At 42.6% G+C, this 22,723-nt stretch overlaps 1 protein-coding gene across 4 annotated transcripts in view; it reads left to right on the forward strand.

Moving 5' to 3' along the window:
- Window positions 1-18,727, forward strand: part of LOC121917656 (RING finger and transmembrane domain-containing protein 2-like) — a 19,400-nt gene extending 673 nt beyond the window's left edge. For 3 of the 4 annotated variants that reach the window (XM_042443777.1, XM_042443779.1, XM_042443778.1), the window contains exons 2-10: window positions 1,238-1,706; window positions 3,860-4,338; window positions 5,012-5,088; window positions 5,539-5,639; window positions 7,150-7,303; window positions 13,438-13,587; window positions 14,338-14,403; window positions 15,480-15,581; window positions 16,662-18,727. In XM_042443777.1, coding sequence (XP_042299711.1) covers window positions 1,624-1,706; window positions 3,860-4,338; window positions 5,012-5,088; window positions 5,539-5,639; window positions 7,150-7,303; window positions 13,438-13,587; window positions 14,338-14,403; window positions 15,480-15,581; window positions 16,662-16,796 — 1,347 coding nt within the window. In that variant the 5' untranslated portion in view covers window positions 1,238-1,623 and the 3' untranslated portion in view covers window positions 16,797-18,727. The remainder of the gene's footprint in view (window positions 1-1,237; window positions 1,707-3,859; window positions 4,339-5,011; window positions 5,089-5,538; window positions 5,640-7,149; window positions 7,304-13,437; window positions 13,588-14,337; window positions 14,404-15,479; window positions 15,582-16,661) is intronic. The other variant, XM_042443780.1, reaches the window with a different exon arrangement.
- Window positions 18,728-22,723: the final 3,996 nt, after the last annotated feature.

The following is a 22,723-nucleotide window of genomic DNA, read 5'->3' on the forward strand; positions in this document are numbered from 1 at the left end:
TTACAGATGTCTTATAGCTTAGCCTATATCTATCTATCTTATACATAATATCTTAGCATACATATGTGTGTATGTGTATATGTATATATATATATATACATATACATTATAGCTTAGCATATGTGTGCATATATATCTTATATCTTAGTGTGTGTGTATATATATATATATATATATATGTTACAGATGTCTTATAGCTTAGCCTATATCTATCTATCTTATACATAATATCTTAGCATACATATGTGTGTTTGTGTGTGTGTGTGTGTGTGTGTATATATATATTATATACACATTATAGGTTAACATATGTATGTGTATATATCTTATATATTGGCATATATATATATATTACACACATCTTATAGCTTAGCATATATCTATCTCTTATCTTAGCATATATGTGTGTGTGTGTGTATTTATATATATGTATATATTATAGCTTGGCATATGTATGCGTATATAGCTTATATCTTAGCATATGTGTGTGTGTGTGTGTGTGTATATATATATATATATTGAATATATCTTAGCATATATATATATATATGTATCTTATATCTTAGCGCATATATATATATATATATATATACACATACATACAGTATATAGCTCAATACATTCTCAAATAAACCCGGGGGGGGGGGGGGGGGGGGGGGGGGGGAGGATGGTGTGGGACTGGCTGTTGCTCCTCTTCTGCTTGCAACTGCCCATTCCTGCCCTTGTGAGACACAGGACTATCTCTTGCATTCCGCAGTGGGAAATTAATGCCGTTTGAGACCACTTGAACTGCCCTGGCTCAGTGCTATGGGATTCTGAGATTTGTCGTTTTGTGAGACCTTTTGCCTTCCCTGTCTGAAAGCTCTGGTGCCACAATCAACTACTATTCCCAGAAGTCCATAGAATTGAGGCAGGGCAGTTAAAAGTGGGATCAAACCAGATATTTCTGCAGTGCAGAAGGCGCCCTAGTTTGAGATGGTAAAGCTCAGTGTCTTGGCTTAGTGCTTAGAGAATCCTGGGAATTGTAGTTTATTGTGGCACCAGAGTACTCTGGCACAAAAGGCTAAATGTCTGACACAACCAGGATTCCCTAGCACTGAGCCGGGACAGTCAAAGCGGTCTCAAGCTGGATGATTTCTGCAGTGTGTTTTGGACCGAAGAGTGCGTGGCTAGGAGCATGCTGATATGTTGAGAAATGTTTGCTTTTCTGATTTTATTTCCTTTCTTTTGGTTTTAGAAGTGGCACATCTGAAGGAGAAGCAGTTGAATCTCCCTTTGCAGCCATTGTTTCTCTGTTGCTTTGACTCATTTATCTTCCTTTCATCCTAAACTTGACTTTTGGAAACTCAACTTTTAATGTGTGTAATGTTAAACTGAACAAGAGGAAGATTCCACTCTTTCCTGTCCTTCCTGGAAACCATTTTCGACTGGATGCTGTTAACCTGTTCGTTGTGGAAGTTGGGAGATCTTCATTTTGCTTGATGACTTGTGGCATGCTCTTTGGTTACTCTTCCAAGTAAAATTTCATGCAATATGTCACTGAGTGGATGGGTGCCTGAGAAGAAGACCCTTTAGACCTTGCAACTACTCCTGCCACTGGTCACCATTGATCTGCCACGTTCCATGCTGAGTGTATTGTGTTTTAAAGTGCTCAGGAAGATGCAGAGACGACACAGCAGTATCACTGACAGCCTTCCTCCTGAAAGGTGAGTTAGGAACATCAACTTACAACCGAGAACTACTCAGGACAAGGCTGATGCTACCAATGACTGCGCCAGGCAGCGGATTCTGGGCTTTGTAAAAGTGTAGCAAACAGTTATTTCCTTTTTTATTGTATTACAGAACCAGCAGTGTGGTGAGGTGCCTCTGGAATTTTCTGCCTCAGAGATGAAAATAACTTGGTAGTGTTTGGGTGCTATACTCTGGGACATGGGAAGGCATTGGGCACAGTGTCCTGTTCTGCTCAGGCAGCAGATTGTCTTGGGACAGCCTTATATGCCATTGTAACATGTGATGGAGACAAACAGGAAGGATGGATTGTTCCATTCTTCCTCCAACAACCTACTTTATTTCCATGACAGATGCAGAGGAAGAAAAGGTTGTGGGTTGACAGAGGCGAAAGGGGTCATTTGTCTCTCCTCCATCAATCTCTTTGGTGGAAAGTTTGGTAGAAAGCCCTGCCCAGAGAGCTGCTGTGTCTGTGGATGATGGGAGCTGTCATGCAGTACATCTAGAGGGAGCCAATTTGACAGAAGGCTGGGCTTCAAAGTTTAGTGCTTACACCTTGAATTGGGAGCTAGTGCAGCAATGTTGAAACTAGCATTGCATGTTTGTTACAGTCTGTCCCCATCAAATAAGGTAGTGGTTGAAATTAGGTTTAATTTCCAAGAACATTTCAAGGGTGTGTGCTTAAGTGTTGTCTACACTGACTGGCAGCAGCTCTTTGGGACTCAAGATAGGGTCATCTCCAGCTCTGTTTGGCAGTGTACCTGGGACATTCTGCATGTAAAATGTGTGCTCTACCACTGAACTATGAGCCTTTCTGAAGCTGTAGAATAAACTTCCCACCCCAAACACCGGCTCAGTTTGACCTTCCGGTTCTACACATTAGTTCATCTGTTTTATTAGCGTTCTTCTTTGCCCAGCTTTGTAATGGCTTGATTGACAGTGTTTTAGTTTTTTTCTCCTGCAGTGTCGTGAGCGCAAGAAAGGCAGTTAATAAATGACATTTTAATCAATAAATTAATCAATCCAATTTGGTAGTGAGTAATGTATGGAAAACCTTCACCACTAGGTATTGAAGATAATCTAAAGATGCTCTGCTGAAGGATACTGTACTGCTGCCACACAAGAAGTATGTGTATGCTTTTATTGTTAAAACAAGCACCTACTAAGCTTTTCTTTGCTGCCTGTCTTGGAAGCATTACTCTGCACTCTAGAGGTAGTATAGGGTTGTGATCTCAGTCTCTGCCAGGTACCTTGAATGCTTTGTACATGTTTCATATGTTCTCAGGGATGAGAGGTCTCTGTGGCTTTAGTCCTAAACCCTAGGAGATTCTATTAGAAATGTGTGTCCCATTAATTTGGGACCGTAGAGCCACACTGCAAAGTATTGTGTACTTTCTATTCCCTGTCTGGTATTTGTGTGAGCCTGGCCTTTGGGAGTAGCTGTAAAAATCTCTGTTGAGACTCTGTGGGACAAGGAGAGATGTCTGGTGAGAATTTGCTTATATTGGGCAATGTCTGGAGAGAAGAACTGGGAACAAAGGTGTAGTTGGTGAGACTGGTGGACTTGCTGCAAAAAGCCAAGCTGGCTTCTCGAATCCACAGACCAGTTCTAAACTTGGAGAACTCCACTGTGGGAGCAAGGTCAGAAGAGAATGAGTAGTGCCTTCAGACTGTTGTTGTTGTTTGCTTTCAAGCTGTTTCCTTTTGATGGGAGAGAAGTGGCTTAAAATGAAAGAAATTATAAATAAATGTCATCAGGTTCCCAGCTGAAATACCTAGTGGAATTTTTCTACTTGGCACATTTGGTGGAAAACAGGCTTCAGTTCCCCATGTGGTGAAGTGAGCTGGGAGACCAAAGCACTCCAGGTGGTGCTTCCAGGACCTCCTGGAAGGTCCCTGCTATTTCTTGTTACTGATCGGTGATAGCAGGGAGACCCTTCCCTATACAAGAGTGGATAGGGGAATATGGATCCTTGGCAAGCCAGATCTGGGGCCTTGGTGAGCTGGCTTAGGCCAGCAAACTGGAGGTTCCCTCCCCTGAAGTACATAAACTGACTAGGTAAATAAGGAGGGGAGGATAGATGCTTTCATGTCATTGATTGATTTCTTTCTCCATTCTTGTACATGGCAGAAGCCGGAGTCAAACTATCACCTCTGAGACAAGTGTGGATGAAAGTGGGGTCTTTGAAGGCCTCAAGACAGAGCCATCTCCTCCTCAGCAGCTTTTCTCAGGACTGGGAGGCATCCCATCCGGAACGATCACAGCCACCCCTTTCCAATCCAGTTTGGTCTTGGGGTCGACGGCAGGAGGTGGGGAGGTGTTCATTCAGATGCCTGCTCCACGGGAGGAAGGGACCAGCCGTACGGAAGGAGGTCCTTACCACCACCGCCAGCAGCCCCAGCACTACCATCACAGTCACCAGCGAGGGTCCTCCCTGCTGCACATGGCCGGTGGTGACCGCCATGGACATACTGAGGAAGGCTTCGAGGAACAGCCTGGGACACCAGCCCCTGCCCTTTCAGAGCTAAAAGCTGTCATCTCTTGGTTGCAGAAGGGGCTTCCTTTCATCATGATTCTCTTGGCTAAAGTTTGTTTCCAGCACAAGCTTGGTAAGCCCCTTAATTTAAGAATGTAGGGGACCTTGAGGGATCGAAAGAAAGCCCCATCCAACCTTGCACATTGGCTCCAACCTCGTTCTGGCAGGGTTGTTACCACAAAAAAAAAAAACACTTGAAGCCAACTGGAAAAAAAGGTATCCTATTCCTTTGCCGAAATTTAAGGTCATTCACATCTATAAAACATGTAGAAGGTGGTACTGTATGAAATGGTACAAAAACAGTAAGAAACATTTGCAGCAGAGAAAAAGTAGAAGAGATAATTTTAAAAAAATATTCTGCCAAGCACGTTAAATGTATTTATTTAATTTATATCCTGCCTTTCTCCCATTACAGGATTTGAAGCAGCTCGCAAGTCAAAAGAGTAGCCTATATAAAAGTTTAAAATGCAGTCAAAAGAGTAGCCCTTATAAAAGTTTAAAAAAACAACAACAAATGAACAATCAGATTAAAAGACATTAATGTAAAATAGTTTTTAAAAGGCCATTAAAATATCATCATCATGAGAAAAATACAATACAAATGTAACAAACGGCCATTAAAAGCCTTTCTACAACAGAGAGTAAACACTCCCAAGGCTCGAGTGAACGGATAAGTCTTTTATGGTGCCTAGGTTTGGTGAAGTGCTATGTACATGGCTTACAAGTTTTTCTCTACTTGTTTCTAGGAATTGCTCTGTGTATTGGCATGGCCAGCACATTTGCATATGCAAACTCAACTCTCCGAGAACAAGTCTCCTTGAAGGTGAGTGAAGGGCCGGGATTCTTAAAGCCTGGCTCATGAATGGATAGGGCTCACGGAGATCTCAAGACCTTGGGGAGAAATGTAGGCAAAAAGGCGAAGAGGAGTTATTTTTCTATGACAGGATTAAAACCAAAAGGCAGGTCTTCCTAGAATTTGGAAAACCAGTAGTGTCAGGATTGACTGAGTATTGCTGCTAATATTTTTGCATTGTTTATTTAGACATTTAAACTTTAGTGTTGATTTTTGTATCAGTGGAAGAGAATAGGTTACTGTCCTGAGATGCTTAGAATCTGCAGTTTGAAACATGGAGGAAAGTAGAGGCAGGAGTAAACAGGGTCAGCAAATTAGATTTCTTTCTACCTTCCTTTTTAAAAAGCAAGTTACTAGTTCTTGTGACTACAAAGCTTTAAAGTCCCAGGATTCATGTGTTGGTTTTCTTTTCTTTCGCAGGAAAAGAGGTCAGTGCTGGTGGTGTTCTGGATCCTGGTCTTCCTCGCTGGGAACACCCTATACTTGCTGTATACTTTCAGCTCCCAACAATTGTACAACAGGTGAACAAACAGTTTTTGTTCTAGAAGTGGGTGGTGGAACAGGCAACTCCTATCAGAAGAACTGAGAAGGGCTAAAGGAGGTTGAAATCTTGTGTGGAGGTGGCAGGTAGTGGTGGCTTCCTCTGCTGGAGAAAGGTCATTATGCTGTAAAAGGACCTGTTGGAGCACCGTTGGCCAATTTTGGGTTTTACTCCTTACATTTTCATTTCCATCTTTTACTGGGAATGACCCATATTCACTTAGGAGCTATTCTATTTTCCTTCAGTTCCCTGACTGACTTGTTTGTGGGTTCACTTTTGCTTTTTTTTTCATTTTCATCAGTTGAGTGTTCAATCTCTCATTTTTGCTTTTTTGCCTTTGTTTTTTGTTTTTAGGATTTAATTTTATCCGTTGTGCTGTGCCCATTTTGTGAGTATTTTTATTTCCGTTCCTCAGTCCTTCTCTGTTTCAGCTTGATTACCCACTAACACAAACATGGACAAATATCCTACAAGGGCTTCATACTGTGCTATAGCCAACACATTCAAATTTGGTGGTTGGAAATAAGGCTTTTGGTAACAGCTCCCAACATACCAGCTGCCTTCCTAGCATCTGAAAGTGACAAAATATGGAGGACAGAGTATATGAACCTGATTTTGCCCAGGCTTGGATCTATCATGATAAGCATTTATGAAGACATCCCAGTATAGCTATTGGTTGTGTTCATTGTCATGATTAATCATGGTTTCTGTTAACCATGGTTTGTTGATTCAGCCATGAATTGTATGGCAGGCAGGCATAGTTTGTCTTCCTTGTTTCTGATTTGTTTCTCTCCAGATCCCTTTGTCAGCTTCTGTTTCAGAGTCAGCAAATGTGGAGGGGGGACACAACTGCAGGTTCTGACATCATGACAACCTATGGTTCAACAAACCAGAGTTCATAAGCCATCAATATGCAATGAACTCAGAGTGTGGCTTGTAGCTGGTTAACAAACTGGCTTGTTAGTGGATTCATGTTGACATTCACAGCAAATGAATAGAATCTTTATTATGGTCATAGACCAACACACACAGTAAACAGGTTTCAACAGACCATACTGTCACTGTCATTAGGTGTCTGATTTATTTTATGAAACAAAGCACTTATAAAACTAGGTTATTTTTCCCTATGAGGGAAAAATGGGGAAAAAACATTTCTGACATTTTTTCATCCTCTTATCAGCAATTTTTCTTGTCTGGATTATTGGTTGTCACCTGCTTTGAACCCAGGTGCCCTGTTCCTAGGTGACATAGTGAACAGCTGTTGATACTTTGCACTACCAGACATTTATCAGTACTGTTTACCAATGGATACATAGATCCTGGGGTTAATCTTGAACAACTTTTCTCACAAGGATTATTGAGAGCCTATGGTTGTTCTTGTACTCCTTAGTTCATTTTTCACAGAGGGAGTTGCAAGGGGTTAGGCAATCATTATCTGGCTTCAATGTGCCAATTAATAATGTTCAATCATACTGTCTTGTATTCCTCAGCCTCATATTCCTGAAACCCAACCTGGAGAAGCTGGATTTCTTTGATCTGATGTGGATTGTGGGGATCTCCGACTTCGTACTCAAATACCTCACCATAGCCCTGAAGTGCTTCATTGTCGCCTTGCCAAAAATCATATTGGCTGTTAAATCAAAGGTAAAAGAGTTCATATTTCACTCTGGTGGTAATGAAATTCCCTTCTTTTAGGAAACATATGGGGTACCTGTGTTAGCCGTTCAGCAAAATGCAACAAAATACACAAAAAGTGATGCCTTTATTGGCCAAATAAAATGCACAAAATATATCATGCAAACTTTAGAAGCTCCACTGGCTTCTTCATCAGGCAAAAGATGTTTTAAAATCATACAGGAGAGCTCATTGGAGGAATAATGGGATATAAACATAACAAATAAAATAAGGGAAGCCATAAGATAACTGTTTCACTGACTTTGGTGGAGTATGTGAAAGCTATCTCTGATAATAACCTGAGTTCTGATTCCAGTCTAGTCCTTAGTTGCTCCCATCTTTCATAGCGGCAGTCTGGTTCCCAGTGGCTTCCTAATTTTAAGTTTCCTTGTTCAGCTGAGAAGTAATTTCTGGCTAAAGCAGTGAATTATTGTTTACACAAACCATGGCTACATAGGTTCACATTTGCCAGTTAAATTTTGGGAACACAAATTTTGTGTTTTGTTGCTTGTTTGTTCTCCTTATTTTTTCTCCTTTCCATTTGTGCCAAAGCACTTTTGTGATGAAGACTGATGTAGAGTTTCTCTGTGTCTGATGTCCATATTTCACACCATGACCTTACTTTGTTTGATGGACCTTGGGATTCTGGTAAAAGTAGAGAAGACCATATAGTCAATAGCATCTTCCTGTTTCTGGAGCTAAATGAACCAACAGGCTTTACCACCATGTTTCTGCATTAAAATAAGCCATGGTGGTGTTTCTTGAAATCTGGCTTGCACACTATTATTATTCAGTCCAGGCAGAAATTTCAAGCCAGGAACAGAAGCAATTCTAAATGGAGTTTGTGCGGGTAGGTGTGGTTGGAAAGGTTTGTTCCCTTGTATGGGATGCTCAGAAGGCCTATTAATTTATCCCTGGCAGTAGTCCAAGGATTTTTCTCCCCTCTGATGATAATGATGATTATTATTTTATTTGAGGAGATTAATGGGCCGGGTCACAGCATAATCCAGCTTCAGGGAGAAAAAACCAACAACCTGACACGTGAGTGATGCATAGTCAGCCCAAGACAAATTGTAGAGCTGGAAGAGGTTCACAGCCTTTGCTTGCTTGTCTAAGAGCTATCCCAGGTTCTCATTAATCCTTGTCCAAGGGAAGAAAGAGACTGGGGTCTGTATTTGCAACCACACAAGGAGGCTGGTAAGATTGCATCTGTCAGGGGCCCCCTAATGGTTCTCTGTGCAGATGCCTCATTCTGAACAGCCTCTTCTTTATTGGAGCCCTGATCATCTTGAGCCATAATCTTTTTCATTATTTTTTCAAATTATTGCCAGCTTGCAAACAAAACTGTTGGTAGAGGTTCCATGTGCTAACCTCTGGATAGTGGTTTAAAATAGTTTTCTCTACTTGTGTATTTTGCACTGAATTTGACATGGTGGACATCTCAGCTTTCTGTACATAATGAAATCCTTTTTTGGTTTTGGTTTTAAAGAGAACATTTTAGACCACAGCAGTGCTTAGAAATCTGAAAATTCACAAGCAGTGTTTAGTGGACTGCTGTGTACATGACAAGTTTCCTCCGTGGTAGTGCAGATCATCTGTTTCTAATGAAAAGGCTTATCCTCTACTGCTTTTGATTTTTGTGATGAGTTGAGTGCTGCTGGATCCAGCATTGTCTGCTGGATGCAGCATCACTACAATAAACTTTTATATTCAAGACTCACCACACGCAACACTCACCCTAGTGCAGTATCAAACTTTTGGTCTTCCAGATACTTCCAACATGGCCAGTGGTCATGAATTCTGGGATTTGAAGGTCCAACCGTCTGGGTGACTTCAGACTACTGGGAGGTGTAGTCTAGTAATACCTGGAGAGTTGGGTGATTCCTACCCCTGTTGTAGTTGTAATCCAAATTCCTTCTGAGCTTCCCGGTGGGGATAGTTCCTACCTCCTTTCCAACTCCCGAGGGCTTGATGTGGGTTTTGTTCACTCCATGTTTTAAATGAGCCAAGCTTATCTCCTAGTATGTAATTTGGAGTTATCTTTCAGGTTCCATACTTATTACAAAGAAGTGTTTGGCTCAAAAGTGTATACAAAACAGTGTTTTATGAGAAATAGTGTACAAAAAAATGAAATTTAAGGTTCGGTGGAGTGCCATAGAATTTAAATATGATTTTTTCTTACATTAAAAAAAAATTCAAGAAAACTGGGTAGAATGACCTATGAATAAATTCCTGTGAAGCTGACAAGGGCTGGAAGGGGGTTGAGCTCTCTAACCTTAAGGATGAAGGAAAGCATATGAATAAAGTGTTTTGGGAAGCTGTGACCATTTGTAACCTCGCAACCTGTATTTGTGCACCGTGAAACCCACTGGATGATCTGTTTGTGGTCTGTACGTTGTTTCCTGCCAGGGGAAAAATAGAACAGGGCTCCTGTACATTTAACAGTTGTATAGGAGAGGGACTTTCAGCAGGTGTTGCTTGTCCTACACGCTCTTCTGCACAACAGTGAAAAATCTAAGAGCCCTGTTCTAGTTTTCACCTGGTGATTCTATTTCTTACATTAACCTATCTTCCAGGGAAGTGTGTTTATTGTAGTAGAAGTGGCCATAGAATTTTCCTGTGACCAAAAATTTAAAAGAAGAATCCATGAAGGGGGAAAAGATGAGGGACGAAATGGGAACCAGACAGCTCGCGTTTCCTGAATTTCTATCCAGAGTATTCCTGTTTCCCTCTTTCATCCACCCTCCCCTTTTTTTAAAGCTCCACACCCCTCAAGCTGTCTCTCCTTAGCTGAGTAAATGAGAATCTGCCATTTGCCACATGCATAACAATGGACGCCTCCAGGAGCCACATGGCTCAGGCCGTTTTAATTTACTTTAATTCATTTTTCTATTGAGCCAAATGGTAAGTACTTGTTGTTTGTTTTTAATGGAGGACATTCAACACACTAGAGGTGTAGCCAAGACTCTCCTGAGGATAGGAAGAGCGCAGCTGTTCAGCAGTGCTCCAGCTCTGCTTCTCTGGCATCCTTTGGGCTTTTCAGGTTAAGACAAACAGCAGTTTGGGAGAGGAGAGGTCACTCAGGCAAGATGTCAAGTGTTCTACATGCCACCACTTGACATAGATCACAAGTAAAGAGTAGTTTGCATGCTGCCTGGTCAGTATTCTTAGTTACCAAGTGATGGTAGAGACTGTAAATTGATCAGCATGTAAACGGCACCTAGCATGTTGTTAAACCGTGGGATAAACTGTGCAGCGATGGTCAGCAACTTGAATGGATTTGAAAGGTGACTGGACAGAGGCTATCAGTGGTTCTGGGGCATGATGGTTATATACCCAGAGGCAGTTGCAGGATGGGACACAAGGTTGGGAAGCACTTTTCTAAAGAAAAGGTTGGGCAAAAGGTCGGTTGGCCATACCAACACCGGTCTATTAAAATTGAGAAAGCTGGAGGAGAGAAGGCATGAACATTTGTGTAAAAGGCAGAGAATGTGATCAGAGGTAGCCTGTTCATTCTAGCCTAGAAGAAGAGGTTGTCCATGGTTACTGGTCAAGATGACTGTATATTGCCTCCAGTAGGTAGTATGCCTCTGTGTACCAGTTGCTAAGGGGGAGCGTGCTGTGGTACTCCTATCCTGTTTGTGGGCTTCTGTGTGACTGAAGTCCTGGACTGGAGATGATCTGGGCCTGATCCAGTACAGCTCTCCTTATGTCAGTTAGGTTTGGAGTGTTGCCCTATCAGTACATGTATGGATGTCTGCTGGAGCTGGTTAAGCATATTTCTTTCATACCAATCAAAGGTGTCGTCTTGTCATATACCTTCAAGTTGTTTCTGACTTATGGTGACCCTAAGGCAACCCTATTGTTGGGTTTTCTTGCCAAGATTTGTTGAGAAGGGCTGAGTGGGGATTCGAACCCTGGTCTCCTGGAGTCATTGTCCAACACCCAAACCATTGCACCATGCTAGCTCTCAAAGGTGTCTAGTGGACCATTAAAAACCCATTGTGGTAGAAATATCCGTGAATTGGAATTTCCTTCATCAGATGCATGCACTGCAGTGTTACGCTTGTGAGTAACTCCCTTGTAGCTTTGTCCCGCTAGTCCAGTCTTGGCTGCTCTGACTTGCAGCAATTGTCCAGAGTCTTGTGAAGAACAAGCTGCCCTGAGTTCCAGTTCTGACAGAAAGGTGGGATGCAATCAAATAAGAAAGAAAGAAAGAAAGAAAGAAAGAAAGAAAGGCCGGTCTCATTAGCTGTAGTAGATGTTGAGCAGGAAGACCTGCTCAGGGCTTGCTCCAAAAAGAAGTAGCTTGGTGTGGAGGGAAGCATTACCTCTGCAAGACCTGTGGGTCCTTCCTTGCTTTCACCAGGGATGGAGGTGGGGGGAGAAGGGGAGCTTCAATCAAAATGACTCCCCTTTGCAGTGAATGGAGGTTGCTCCTCTGCCCAGCACCTCCCTGCCAATCTATTAAATTGCCTGCCACTGGGATCTCAGATTGTTGCCATTACAGAAATGCTCCACATTCCCCCCCCCCCATGATTAAACTGGGAGGGGGGAATTGAGGTCCTTGAGTAAGCGCTAGTATGACCTCACTTGGTATCCCCTGGGATATGAGATCATGTGGATGCCGGAGCTCTCGGTAGGCTTCGATTTGTTCCACGCAAGGACAGCCTGCTGAATGATCTCATCCTAGGGGGACCCAGGGGGAGTGGGCATTGCCTGCTGTTCTCCTCGGGGACCCTGATGGTCTCAGTCCCTATAGTTCTTCCTCGCTTTTTGCTGGCAGCGAGGAAGCAATGTTGGAGAATGCATGCAATTGGCAGTGTAAGTAGAATGCTCCATTTCTGGGTCTACAGGCTGCTCTCTTGAGCAGCACCCCAAACACTAATGAATCGATGTGCATCCTCCAGTGACTAATGGGAAGTGGTGTGAAGATGTCCCCATTTTGTGCTGCCCAACTTAGGCCATTTTTGATGCATTTCCACTCAGTGGTGCCAACATGCATGTGCATTCTACCTGCATATTCAGGTGCAGATCTGCCTTCTGCTCGTAGGCCACCAGTCACGGCACATGAAAACAAGGCCAAGATTCAGTAAGTGGGGTAAAAGGAATGTGCGTAAGGCAAGAAGTCCATCTCATAGGGATGGAAAGTGACAATGACTGTATTTTTCTAGTCATCTTTTCTGCCCCCTGAGTGCAGTCTGCCAGGAGGTAAACACTGAGCAAAATTGCTTTGCAGCTCCCTCAGCAGTTTACTCTGTTAAGGTGAGCTGACTTGTCTGTAAGAGCACATGCACAAAACTTGATCTTTTCTACAAGGAGGCTGCCCCTTCTGCCATCATCCTTCACCTTTGAGGGGCAGGATGATTTTGAACAGAATGTGTACTCTGTTGAAAAACAAAACAGTACCCAGCCATCCTTTTCTCTATTGAAAAATATAATTTAAATACATCACTTCAGCATAGTATAAATATACACCAATGCAGCACAAATTTACTGTAGTAAAATGGTAGCACAAGATGTTTCATCACTACTGCATCAGGCTGCTTAGATTGATGGAACAGAAAATACATTTATTTTATTAAAATTTCTGAAGAAACCCTATATTCCTATGCAAGTAAATGTGCAACAAACTAGGCATTTCATACTTCAATTTTGTGTTGCATATTTACTTGCATAGGAATTTAGGAAAGTTTTCTTCAGAAATTTTATTTAAATAAATATATTTTCTGTTCCATCCATCTAAATAGCCTGATGATTCGTGTACTGATGATGAAATGGTAGCCTTGTGCTACTATTTTACTAATGTAAATTTGTAATGACTACTTCATATACATTTGTCATTTATGAAAGTGTTGGAGTTGGACGACATAAAAATAGGAGTCAATTGAAGGTTTGGCATACCCATTCCACAGCCCTGATCTCAAGGTGACACAGCACAACAGTCCTGTGAAGTAGGTGAGCCTGAGAGTGAGTGCCTGGCCCAAGGTCAGCATCATGGTTCTGTTGGGACTAGACTCTGGCTCTTCCAAGTCCATGTCTCAGGCTCCAGCTATGACACCCCACTGTCTTATATCTTAAAGTCTCCTTTTTGTGTCTTTCAGGGGAAATTTTACCTGGTCATTGAAGAGCTGAGCCAGCTCTTCCGTTCCCTGGTCCCCATCCAGTTATGGTACAAGTACATCATGGGGGATGATCCATCTGGCAGTTATTTCCTTGGAGGGATTCTCCTGATCATGTACAGTCTCTGCAAAGTAAGTTGTTGGCCTGTGGTTCTGTGATGACTTTCCTTACAGTTGGTTTTCCTTGTCAATATCTGTGCTTACCAGGACCTGCATTCAGTCCTCATCATCTCCCATTAAAGGGATCAGGTAGCAAGTGATGGGGCAGGTTTTTTCTGCCTGAGTTCCTAGTGAAAGTAGATAGTATTTGGCTAGATCTTGGGTGGGAGGTGTGTGACCACTTAGATGATGTTGGACATCAACTTCCAGCATCCCTAGCCAGCCATGGTGAAGGATGCTAGGAGTTTCAGTCCAGCAGCGTCTGGAGAGACAGATACTCCCCATGTTTTGGATAGGTGCGCCAATACCCTGATTTGCTATACAGCAGCTTCCTAAGTACCAATGGGTATAAATTGATCCCAGCTTACTCTGGGGTGCCAGTGGGATGCCATTTTTGTTCAGAAGCTAAGCAGCAGCCTTGGTTAGTACTTGGATGGGAGAGTGCCAATGAATCCCAAATGCCGTAGGCTCTATTTCAGAGGAACTGAGAATACCACCTCTGAGTATTCTTTGCTTAAGAAAACCCTATGCTTGCCGCAAGACAACAGGTGACCTGAAGGCGCACACATACACACACATACACATTTTAACAGCCATGCACCAGGCTGAAATTCAATATACAAAGCTTTTCTGCCAGTTTCTGAAAATATAATGACACTTTGGAAGCAATGCAGGATGAGCTTGGCCCATCTGTAAGGAATGTCTACAACTTTTTTTTCCTAGTCTTTTGACATCTGTGGCCGTGTGGGAAGCATCCGGAAGGCTTTGAAGTTCCTCTGCACCCCTCAGGTGGGTAGGCAACTGCTTTGTATTCCTGTGATTAAGATAATTGTCATCATTGGTTCTTGTGGATACATAACGGATTTGCTCACATTAGACTGGTTGGATGGGTTTTGAATGGAGAGGTCCGGCCCAGCCATCATCATCATCTCCCTGGAGCAGGTGATTATTATTATTTTTCTAAAGCAGCCCTTTTCAGACAAGTGTGCTGGACTAAAACTCCCACCCTCCCCAGCCAGCATGACCAGTGCTTTCTGAAAAGAGTTGTTGGCAGTGGGAGCATCTTAACTTGGTGCTAGTTGGTGCTAGGATGAAAAGTGTGGGAGTGATTGACACTGGTGTCCTGCTGGATACATGTGTTAGGAAAAAATCCCTCCAAGATACGTCAGTTGCTAGATTTGCTAGAATACATTTTTCCGCCCTGCACAGGAGCCTGGACCATCTTGGCCTCTGGTCACCCTATTTGGCCAGTGATTTTTTTTCACTGAAGTGCAATAACATTCATCTTGTTTTAATTTAAGCCTTGCGTGGCACTTTGGACTAGAATTCCTGAAGCTGTTTTGCGTCGCCTGCTGTTTTTCCTCCTGATCCTTCCCTCAAAACCTCAATTTTTCCCCTTTTGTCTTAAGATGGGGTGGGGAGAACCTTTGGTCCTATGGCAGTTTTAGCATGTAGCTCCCATCGCTTTCACCAAATGGGGACAGTATTCAAGGATTGTGGAAGCTGTAGTTCAAAGCTTCTGGAGAACCAAAGGCTTCCCACCTCTGCTTTAAAGAATGTAAAAAGGGCCATGGGCTAGAATTAGACCAAAGGACTCTTGAGTCTAGCATCCTATTTACCACAGTGGCCAAGCTAGTGTTTTCTGTAAAGTCCACCAGCAGCACCCAATGGTAGTAGCCTACTTCCTACTGTTATTCTCCATCTGCCTTTGCACCCAAGGGTGATACTTAGGTGTCAGGATTGGTTGCTTTAGTATTTGTCCATTTCTTTTGTCTCCTTTTAATACTGTCATAAGTTGCTGGTCATTGTCACCATTTCTGCCAGGGCATTCCATAGCCTTTAACAATGTGCTTTCCCTGTAACAGAGTTATGGCGTCCGTGCAACTAACCAACAGTGCAGTGAGGCTGGTGACATCTGTGCCATCTGCCAGGCGGAGTTCAGAGAACCTCTGATCCTCTTATGCCAGGTTCTTTTTTCCTCCTTTTTCTCTCTTTGAATGCGGTGCCACAGGGCAGCCTGTCAAGTGGGTGCTCTGTTAACTGAGCATGCTCAGTCAGTAATGGACATCAGGGGCAGGGAGTGCAAAGCACACTGGTAGAGCATGAATGTTGCTGGTAGACAGTCCCAGAACTGATGCATGACATTGCCACTTAACAGACTGGTGACCTCTCGTGGGCATCCTTCTTCCCCCCTCCCCCCCCAGCATTTGGGAATCACCTTTTAAATTTCCCACAGTGCCCTGGAATAGTACTAGATCAGGGCCATTATGGGATAGAGGCGAGAATTTTGATTGGTACGGAGGGGAAGGGTTAACCCTCTTTCACAATTTGTTGTTGTGTGCCTTCAAGTCATTTCTGACTTATGGCGACCCCAAATCAAACTTATCATGGGTTTTCCTTGGCAAGATTTCTTCAGAGGAGGTTGGCCACTGACTTCCCCTGAGGCTGAGAGCATGTGACTTGCCCAGTGTCACTCAGTGGGTTTACATGGCCAAGGTGGGAATCGGACCCTGGTCTCCAGAATCGTAGGCAACACTTAAACCACTATGCCACCTGGCTTTCTTTCCCAATACCAGTTCTCTAATCTGCTTCAGCCCTTCCCAAGCTGTTTCTACATTCTAAAAAAAACCCCTTCAGGCTGTGATCTCTCACATCACTTTCTAGTTTGCTCCTTTCACACAAACTATTCTAAATAAAGTCTGTCAGTTAGTCTCCATGCAGGTGTCCTGGTGAATGCCTTAAACTAGAGCTTCATCTTTGTTTATTCCTCTGTAGACCTGCATATAATTTGTGTTTTCTCAGTCACAGTACCTGAGTACAGAATTTAGCATATAGTATAGAAAGCAAGGTATTTGTAATTTAGGTCAGGCATTAGTACTTGGCACACTTGAGCACTGTTGTCTGTCCTGGGGCCTTAGCAATAGAGAGCTATACACCAACCCCTCCCTTTGGGACGCTTGGGTTCCAGGCTGGACCTTGGCCTTGTTTTTATAAATGTGTTTTTGTAGGTGTGGATTCATACTGCATTTTCTCTTTTGTCTGTACAGCACATCTTTTGTGAAGAATGCCTCTGCCTTTGGTTTGACCGGGAAAAGACATGCCCACTGTGCCGTTCTGTGGCTGTAGAAACTCTGCGATGCTGGAAAGATGGTACCACCTCTGCTCATTTCCAGGTCTATTGACTTCTAGGCTTTGCTAGGATATAGGATAAATCTAAAGAGACATGTTGTTTGGGGAGTGAGGAGGTGGAAAGAAGTGAAGTGTTTGCCTACATACTTGCTAGAAGTCAGTATGGCTTCCCTTCTCCCTCACATTATGAATTCATTGAACCTGCCATCACAAGATGTGTCAAAGACCTTTAGCTTAGATGGCTTTAGAAGGGAGAGGACTGATCTCACAATCAGTGGATAGTGGTAATGATGGCTAAAGGGAACTGCCCTATCAAGAGTGTGGAGTTACTTTTCAGAGTGCAACATCCAGAGTCCTCCAGCCATAGAATCATAGAGTTGGAAGGGACCACAAGGGCCATCCAGTTCAACCCCCTGCCCATGTTGTCAGAGGGTTCTAGAAACTGTAATCCAGAAATGTGACTCTGCCACTGAATATATGAATTGCTACAGAGCACAGAAGTAGCATTTACACTCTGCTGGTGTGGATCCCTGAAGCAAGCATTTATTTGGCCACTTTTGGAAATAGGATGGATTAAATAGACCTTGGGCTTGATCTAACCAGGGCTTTTTGTATCTCAAGAGAAACCTGTTTGCTGTTGCATGTGCCCATGTGAGTCTTTCAATGAGTTGGTAAAAAGTTGCTCACAAACTGATAGCTGGCCCCTGTCTTAGTGGTGCTTGTGTTGTCATTGTATTAAATGTTATGCCATCATCTGAGAAGACAGTATTGTATTTCCACCTTACTCAATTTTAAACTTGTATTTGAATCAGAATTGATATAACATTGAGTTCCCAGGGTTGCTCCAACCTCTAATTCATGCTTGACGCTCACCCGTTTGAATGGGAAGACCAGTGTAGTGTATTGGACTGGTGCCATGGAACCTACTGTGTGACATTGGGGCAGTCATTCTGCTGTAGCCTGTCCTACCTCATAGAGGATAATGTGAGGAGAGCCATGTATGCCACTTTTGAGCTCACTGGAGGAGAGATCGGGTATAAATATAACAAATAAATAAAATGATACAAGCTCCCTCTATGCGAATTTCACAGCACAAAACCTAACTTTGGATCTTTGAACTTTGTGACTGTGTGTTGTCCTCCACCCACCATCTTGCCACTTCCTTCTCCTATCCAAATGTTATGTTGGCCATGTTCAAATGATTGTCCAAGACTGCTGGCATGCTGTTGCCCTGTTTTCCTCCAATCACATGCTAGCTTCAGTGTGAAGGTTCTGCCATATACTAAGTCAGAGTTCCTTGTTACGTCCTGGTTTATTTTATTGGTATGTTTAGCTGACATAAAGCTAGACATCCCTGTTTTGGATGGCACAGGGAACTCTTGACTTCATACAAACCAGTGTCTTTGTGTTGAAACCTGCAAGAGAGGATTTCTTAACCACAAAACTTGGCCTTATGAAAATTTGAATCATAGTCTAAAAATGTCCATTAGCTATTACAGTTGACCCTCTGTATCCATGGTTATTTTATCCACGGATTCAACCATCCATGGCCTGCAAATATTCAAAAATATAAATTCCAAAAGCAAACTTGCTTTTGCCATTTTATATAAGGGACACCATTTTACTATGTCATTGTATTTAATAGGACTTTGGATTTTGGTATCCGCGTGGGTCCTGGAGCCAAACCCCAGCGAATACCAAGAGCCCACTGTATTTAACTAAAACTATTTCATTCCATCACACCTCCATTCATAGAAACAGAAGAAACGTAATTCTGCAAAAACATTTTAAAATGCTTTAAAATAAAACATGAACATTGTAAACATTTGGACAAAATAAAGAAATTGCATTGGTAACTGCAATTTGTTCTTGGTACAGAAAGAATTGGCTGTGCCTTGGCTGCTCCTATTTTTTGTTGTGGTTGTTTTTCTTTTATTTTGTCTTTTCAAATGTAAATGGCAATAAAGCTTGCTTTAAAGGCTTACTTCCCTTTTCTTCCTTGAAAGAGAAAACATCTGTTCACAATTCAGGGAGGAAGAAAAGTGTTTGGGATGGGTATGAAATAACACTGAGAGAGGAAGAATGTGCAACAGGGGCTGGGGAGAAATTGGCGAACTGCTTTCTTTGTTGCAATGGGCTAAGATGCTATGTTGAATACTGGTTTTATGGAAATGTGACATGATGGTGATGGTGGTATAGGCCTGAAATATATATCCTAAATCAGAGGGGTCCATGTCCACAGATCAGTTTACAGTTATATGAATGGGGTTGTGTGGGTGTATCATACACGACTATGGTCTAATCTGCACTGCGGAAATAATGCAATTTGACAGCAGTTTAACTGCCATGGCTCAATGCTATGGGATTTGTAGTTTTGAGAGATCTTTAGCCTTGTCTATCTTGAGAGCTCTGGTGACAGTGAAAGCGGTGTTCAGCTGCATTATTTCTGCAGTCCAGATTAGACCTGTGATTTACACGAACAGCACTGATTCTTTGCTTGGATGTGCATCCCAGCAATTGGGCACTCTTTTGCATACTGTCTAGCTTTCAGTGAGATGGATGTTGAAATGCATTTAAGACTTTTCATGCAGGTTGTAGTGCACAACCAGTTTACCTAAGTTCAACAACTAGAGAAGGGGGGACGGGACTCTGGACCATAGATCTCATTGGGCCTGCTGTAGGCACCCCTTGGCTAACTTCAGTGGAGGAACACTCCCTACTATTTCTGATCAGATAGTGAGGATTCAAGCTCTTTACTCCAAAGATGAATTCCTTGGACAGTAGTGTGCTTTAGAAGCCTGGTGCACAGTCTTTGACTTTAAAGGATCAGCTGACCAACCCCTTGAAATACAGGACTTTGATAGGCTAGACTTGCAGGGGGAAACTGCCAGTGGTATAGCCAGTGAGGCACTGGAGTTCGGTACTGGGAACACCATAGGAACTGGACATTTTTAACAAAAGAACCACAGAGAAAGAGACAATGACACCTTGAAACCTTGTTGCTTTCTTTTTTAATAAAGGCAATATAAATATGTACAAAGTAGTCAGTATAGGAAATTCCTTTTACAAAAGGGTGAGAAAAAGCCCCATCAAACTGCAAGTTCAAACCTAAGAGAAGTGACTTAATTTCACTTGCAGGGTGTCCAGCGGGAGTTTTGCAAAGGCAGCTCCAACTGTCTCAGGTAAAGTCAACACTTCACACTTTGCCTTTTTCAACACAAAATAACCTTGGAACAATTCTTTGTTATGTGATTGCTTTTTAATCTCCGCTTTGCTAATACAAGAGTGAAGTTTGCCATGGCAAACTTGTAGTCCAAAACTGCAGGAAGGCAACAAGTCACCTGTCCCTTAAATCAAAGTGGATGCCTTCCATATAACCATACAGCTGTTTGTCCAGCTGTTGGGAGCCCATGTCTGCATGCAATAGGCAATGTCTCCCTGCAGCCTTTTCCTAGCAGAATTGGTGGGATTTTGGCATTGGGAGCAGTTTTTCAGTGGACCAAGGTAAAGGGCGGGCAGGCTGCACAAACAGCCATAAAGATCCCTGTATCACCTCCACTTTTCTGATTTCTTTAATGGAGGTCACCTCTGTGTGAGGAATGACACAAATACCTTGGGGAGATCACAAAAGCAATCGCAGGTTTCAGTTTACCGTGTCCACATTAGACTTAAAGGCTACAGCTAAGCTATAGCTTCACCCATATTTATTGGTGTAAAATAGGTCTTGCATTTCCATCACAGGTTCAAACTTGCTTGCAAGAGAGAAGAGTGGTGTCACAGTAATATACAATCAGTCCAAACAGAATGGGGAAAATGTTATCAAGAAACTGTAAGGCAAAAATCTCAAGGATGTTAATAAAGAATGCAGGAAGCTGTCTTTTTCCAGGGCCCTTTTCACACTGCACAGTTACAGTACTTTAATTCCACTTTAATTGTTATGGCGACATCCTATAGATCCCTGGGATTTCTAGTTTGAGAATTCAAAACATCCCTCCCTAAACGGCAAATCCTAGGATTCCACAGGATGTTGCCATGCCAGTTAAAGTGGAATCCCACTTCTATAACACTGTAGTGTGAAAGAATCCCTGTGAGGAAAGCTCAGTTCTGCTTGTCTGTAGTAGAATGCAACTGCATAAAGCACCAATTGGCTGATGACTAGATCATTATGAGAGCACCTCTTTTCTTCTGAGCAGTCTTTCAAGTTTTAAAGTATTTGCTTGTGTGTGTTTGTTAATCAGAACTTGGAATAGTTACTTTAAGACTATAGCTCTCACAATCCTCCAGACTAAAATGTTGTAGTTTAGTGCTACAACTGGGGAGTGTGAAAGGGGCCCAGGTCGGTTTATCCGTCAGTCAGTCTAGGTTTAGGTCTATGAGATTTGGCAGTGGCTCTTTACAAGCTACAGAAAAGTTTTTCATCATCTGCCACCTGATTCTTTTATTCAGCGATAACCAGCATTTTTACCAAGATCTTCTGCATGTGCACCATATGCTGTACTACAGATTTAAGGCTCCCCCGCTGCTGTTTTCTCACAGCTCTCCAAAAAGGTAAGCAAGATGAATAGTTCCTCTGTTTCAAGGATGCTAAACCTCTTTCATCTCAGAGGCCAGAGATAATTTCCAGTGTTTAACAGAGCCAAAGACAAAAAGGAAGGGGAAGGGAAGAGTCCAAATGTACCAGCATATTTTCACTTCAAGCTCTTACTGCCAATAACAAAGGTTTGAGAGTCTAAACAGGATACTTTTATGCCAAACCATTCAATATTTTGATTCCGGGGGTCTTCTCTAGCTCCTGAAATCTGGGAAATCTGAGGATTTAATCTACAGTCACTTGTGTTGAAAGCATGTGCTCTCTACCCCAAAGTACAGTACTTCTCTAGGAGAGAAACAGAAGCTTTCATTAAGTTAGAAGGCAGGTGATGGAGATAAAACACATGGATAGGGCACCAGTGCTGTAAAATCAGCTCTCTAGCATGTGGATCATACACTTATAACAGAGCTTGGAAAGCTGGCTTTTTGGACAACATCCCAAACCACCCAGCCATCATGACCACAGGCCAGGCTCCCAAGGGTATTCTGAGAGATGTGCCACAAAAAAGTAGGTTTTCCAAACTCTTCCATATTTGTGCGCAATAATGAAAGTTGAATTTGGGCTGCTAACCAGCTACAAGCCTTTAAGCCAAACAGGCAAATGGTTCTTAATTTGGCTTTGTGAAAAACACTTCTATCACCATGCCTTAATAATAGTTTTTATTAGAAGGGTTTTGGGGCTTTGAAGAATTTTTGTTTGTTTCTGAAAGGGAGCTGCGCTTGACATACCTGTCAGGTTACACCGGAAAAAGAACAGAATTGGTTCTTATGTGAAGTCGAAGGTTTTCATGGCCGGCATCCATAGTTTTTTGTGGGTTTTTCGGGCTATGTGGCCATGTTTTAGAAGAGTTTATTCCTGACATTTCGCCAGCACCTGTGGCTGGTATCTTCAGAGAAAGATGCCAGCCACAGATGTTGGCGAAGCGTCAGGAAGAAACTCTTCTAGAACATGGCCACATAGCTTGAAAAAAACACAAAAAACTATTGGTTCTTATTTCATTAACACCAGGGCAGGAGACCCAATTCAGAACAGGCAGCAACTGCAGCAATGCTTTATTAAAAATAAACAGGACAACAGGATGGGATAAAGGTGTGTCTTTTAGCCCTTTATACACATACCCCACAGGATTGGGACTTCAGATCCTAGAAACACTAGCCTGTATGGCTTGTGATGAGGGATTTTGGGAGTAGGAGGTCCAAACCCTCTGGAGAATTAAAGGCTCCAGCAAGATTCCTCCTTCTACATAACCATTAAAAGTACAGGAGCACTCTTGAGTTTTCACTCTGGCAATCCTATTCCCAACTCTTCATTTAGCTGATTTGCAAGTTCTAAAATTCTATGGTGAATCCATGCTCGTTCCTGAAAACTCAACTGAAGCCAAGATGGATA

Source organism: Sceloporus undulatus, unplaced genomic scaffold (assembly GCF_019175285.1).
Source record: "Sceloporus undulatus isolate JIND9_A2432 ecotype Alabama unplaced genomic scaffold, SceUnd_v1.1 scaffold_31, whole genome shotgun sequence".
Lineage (NCBI taxonomy): Eukaryota > Metazoa > Chordata > Lepidosauria > Squamata > Phrynosomatidae > Sceloporus > Sceloporus undulatus.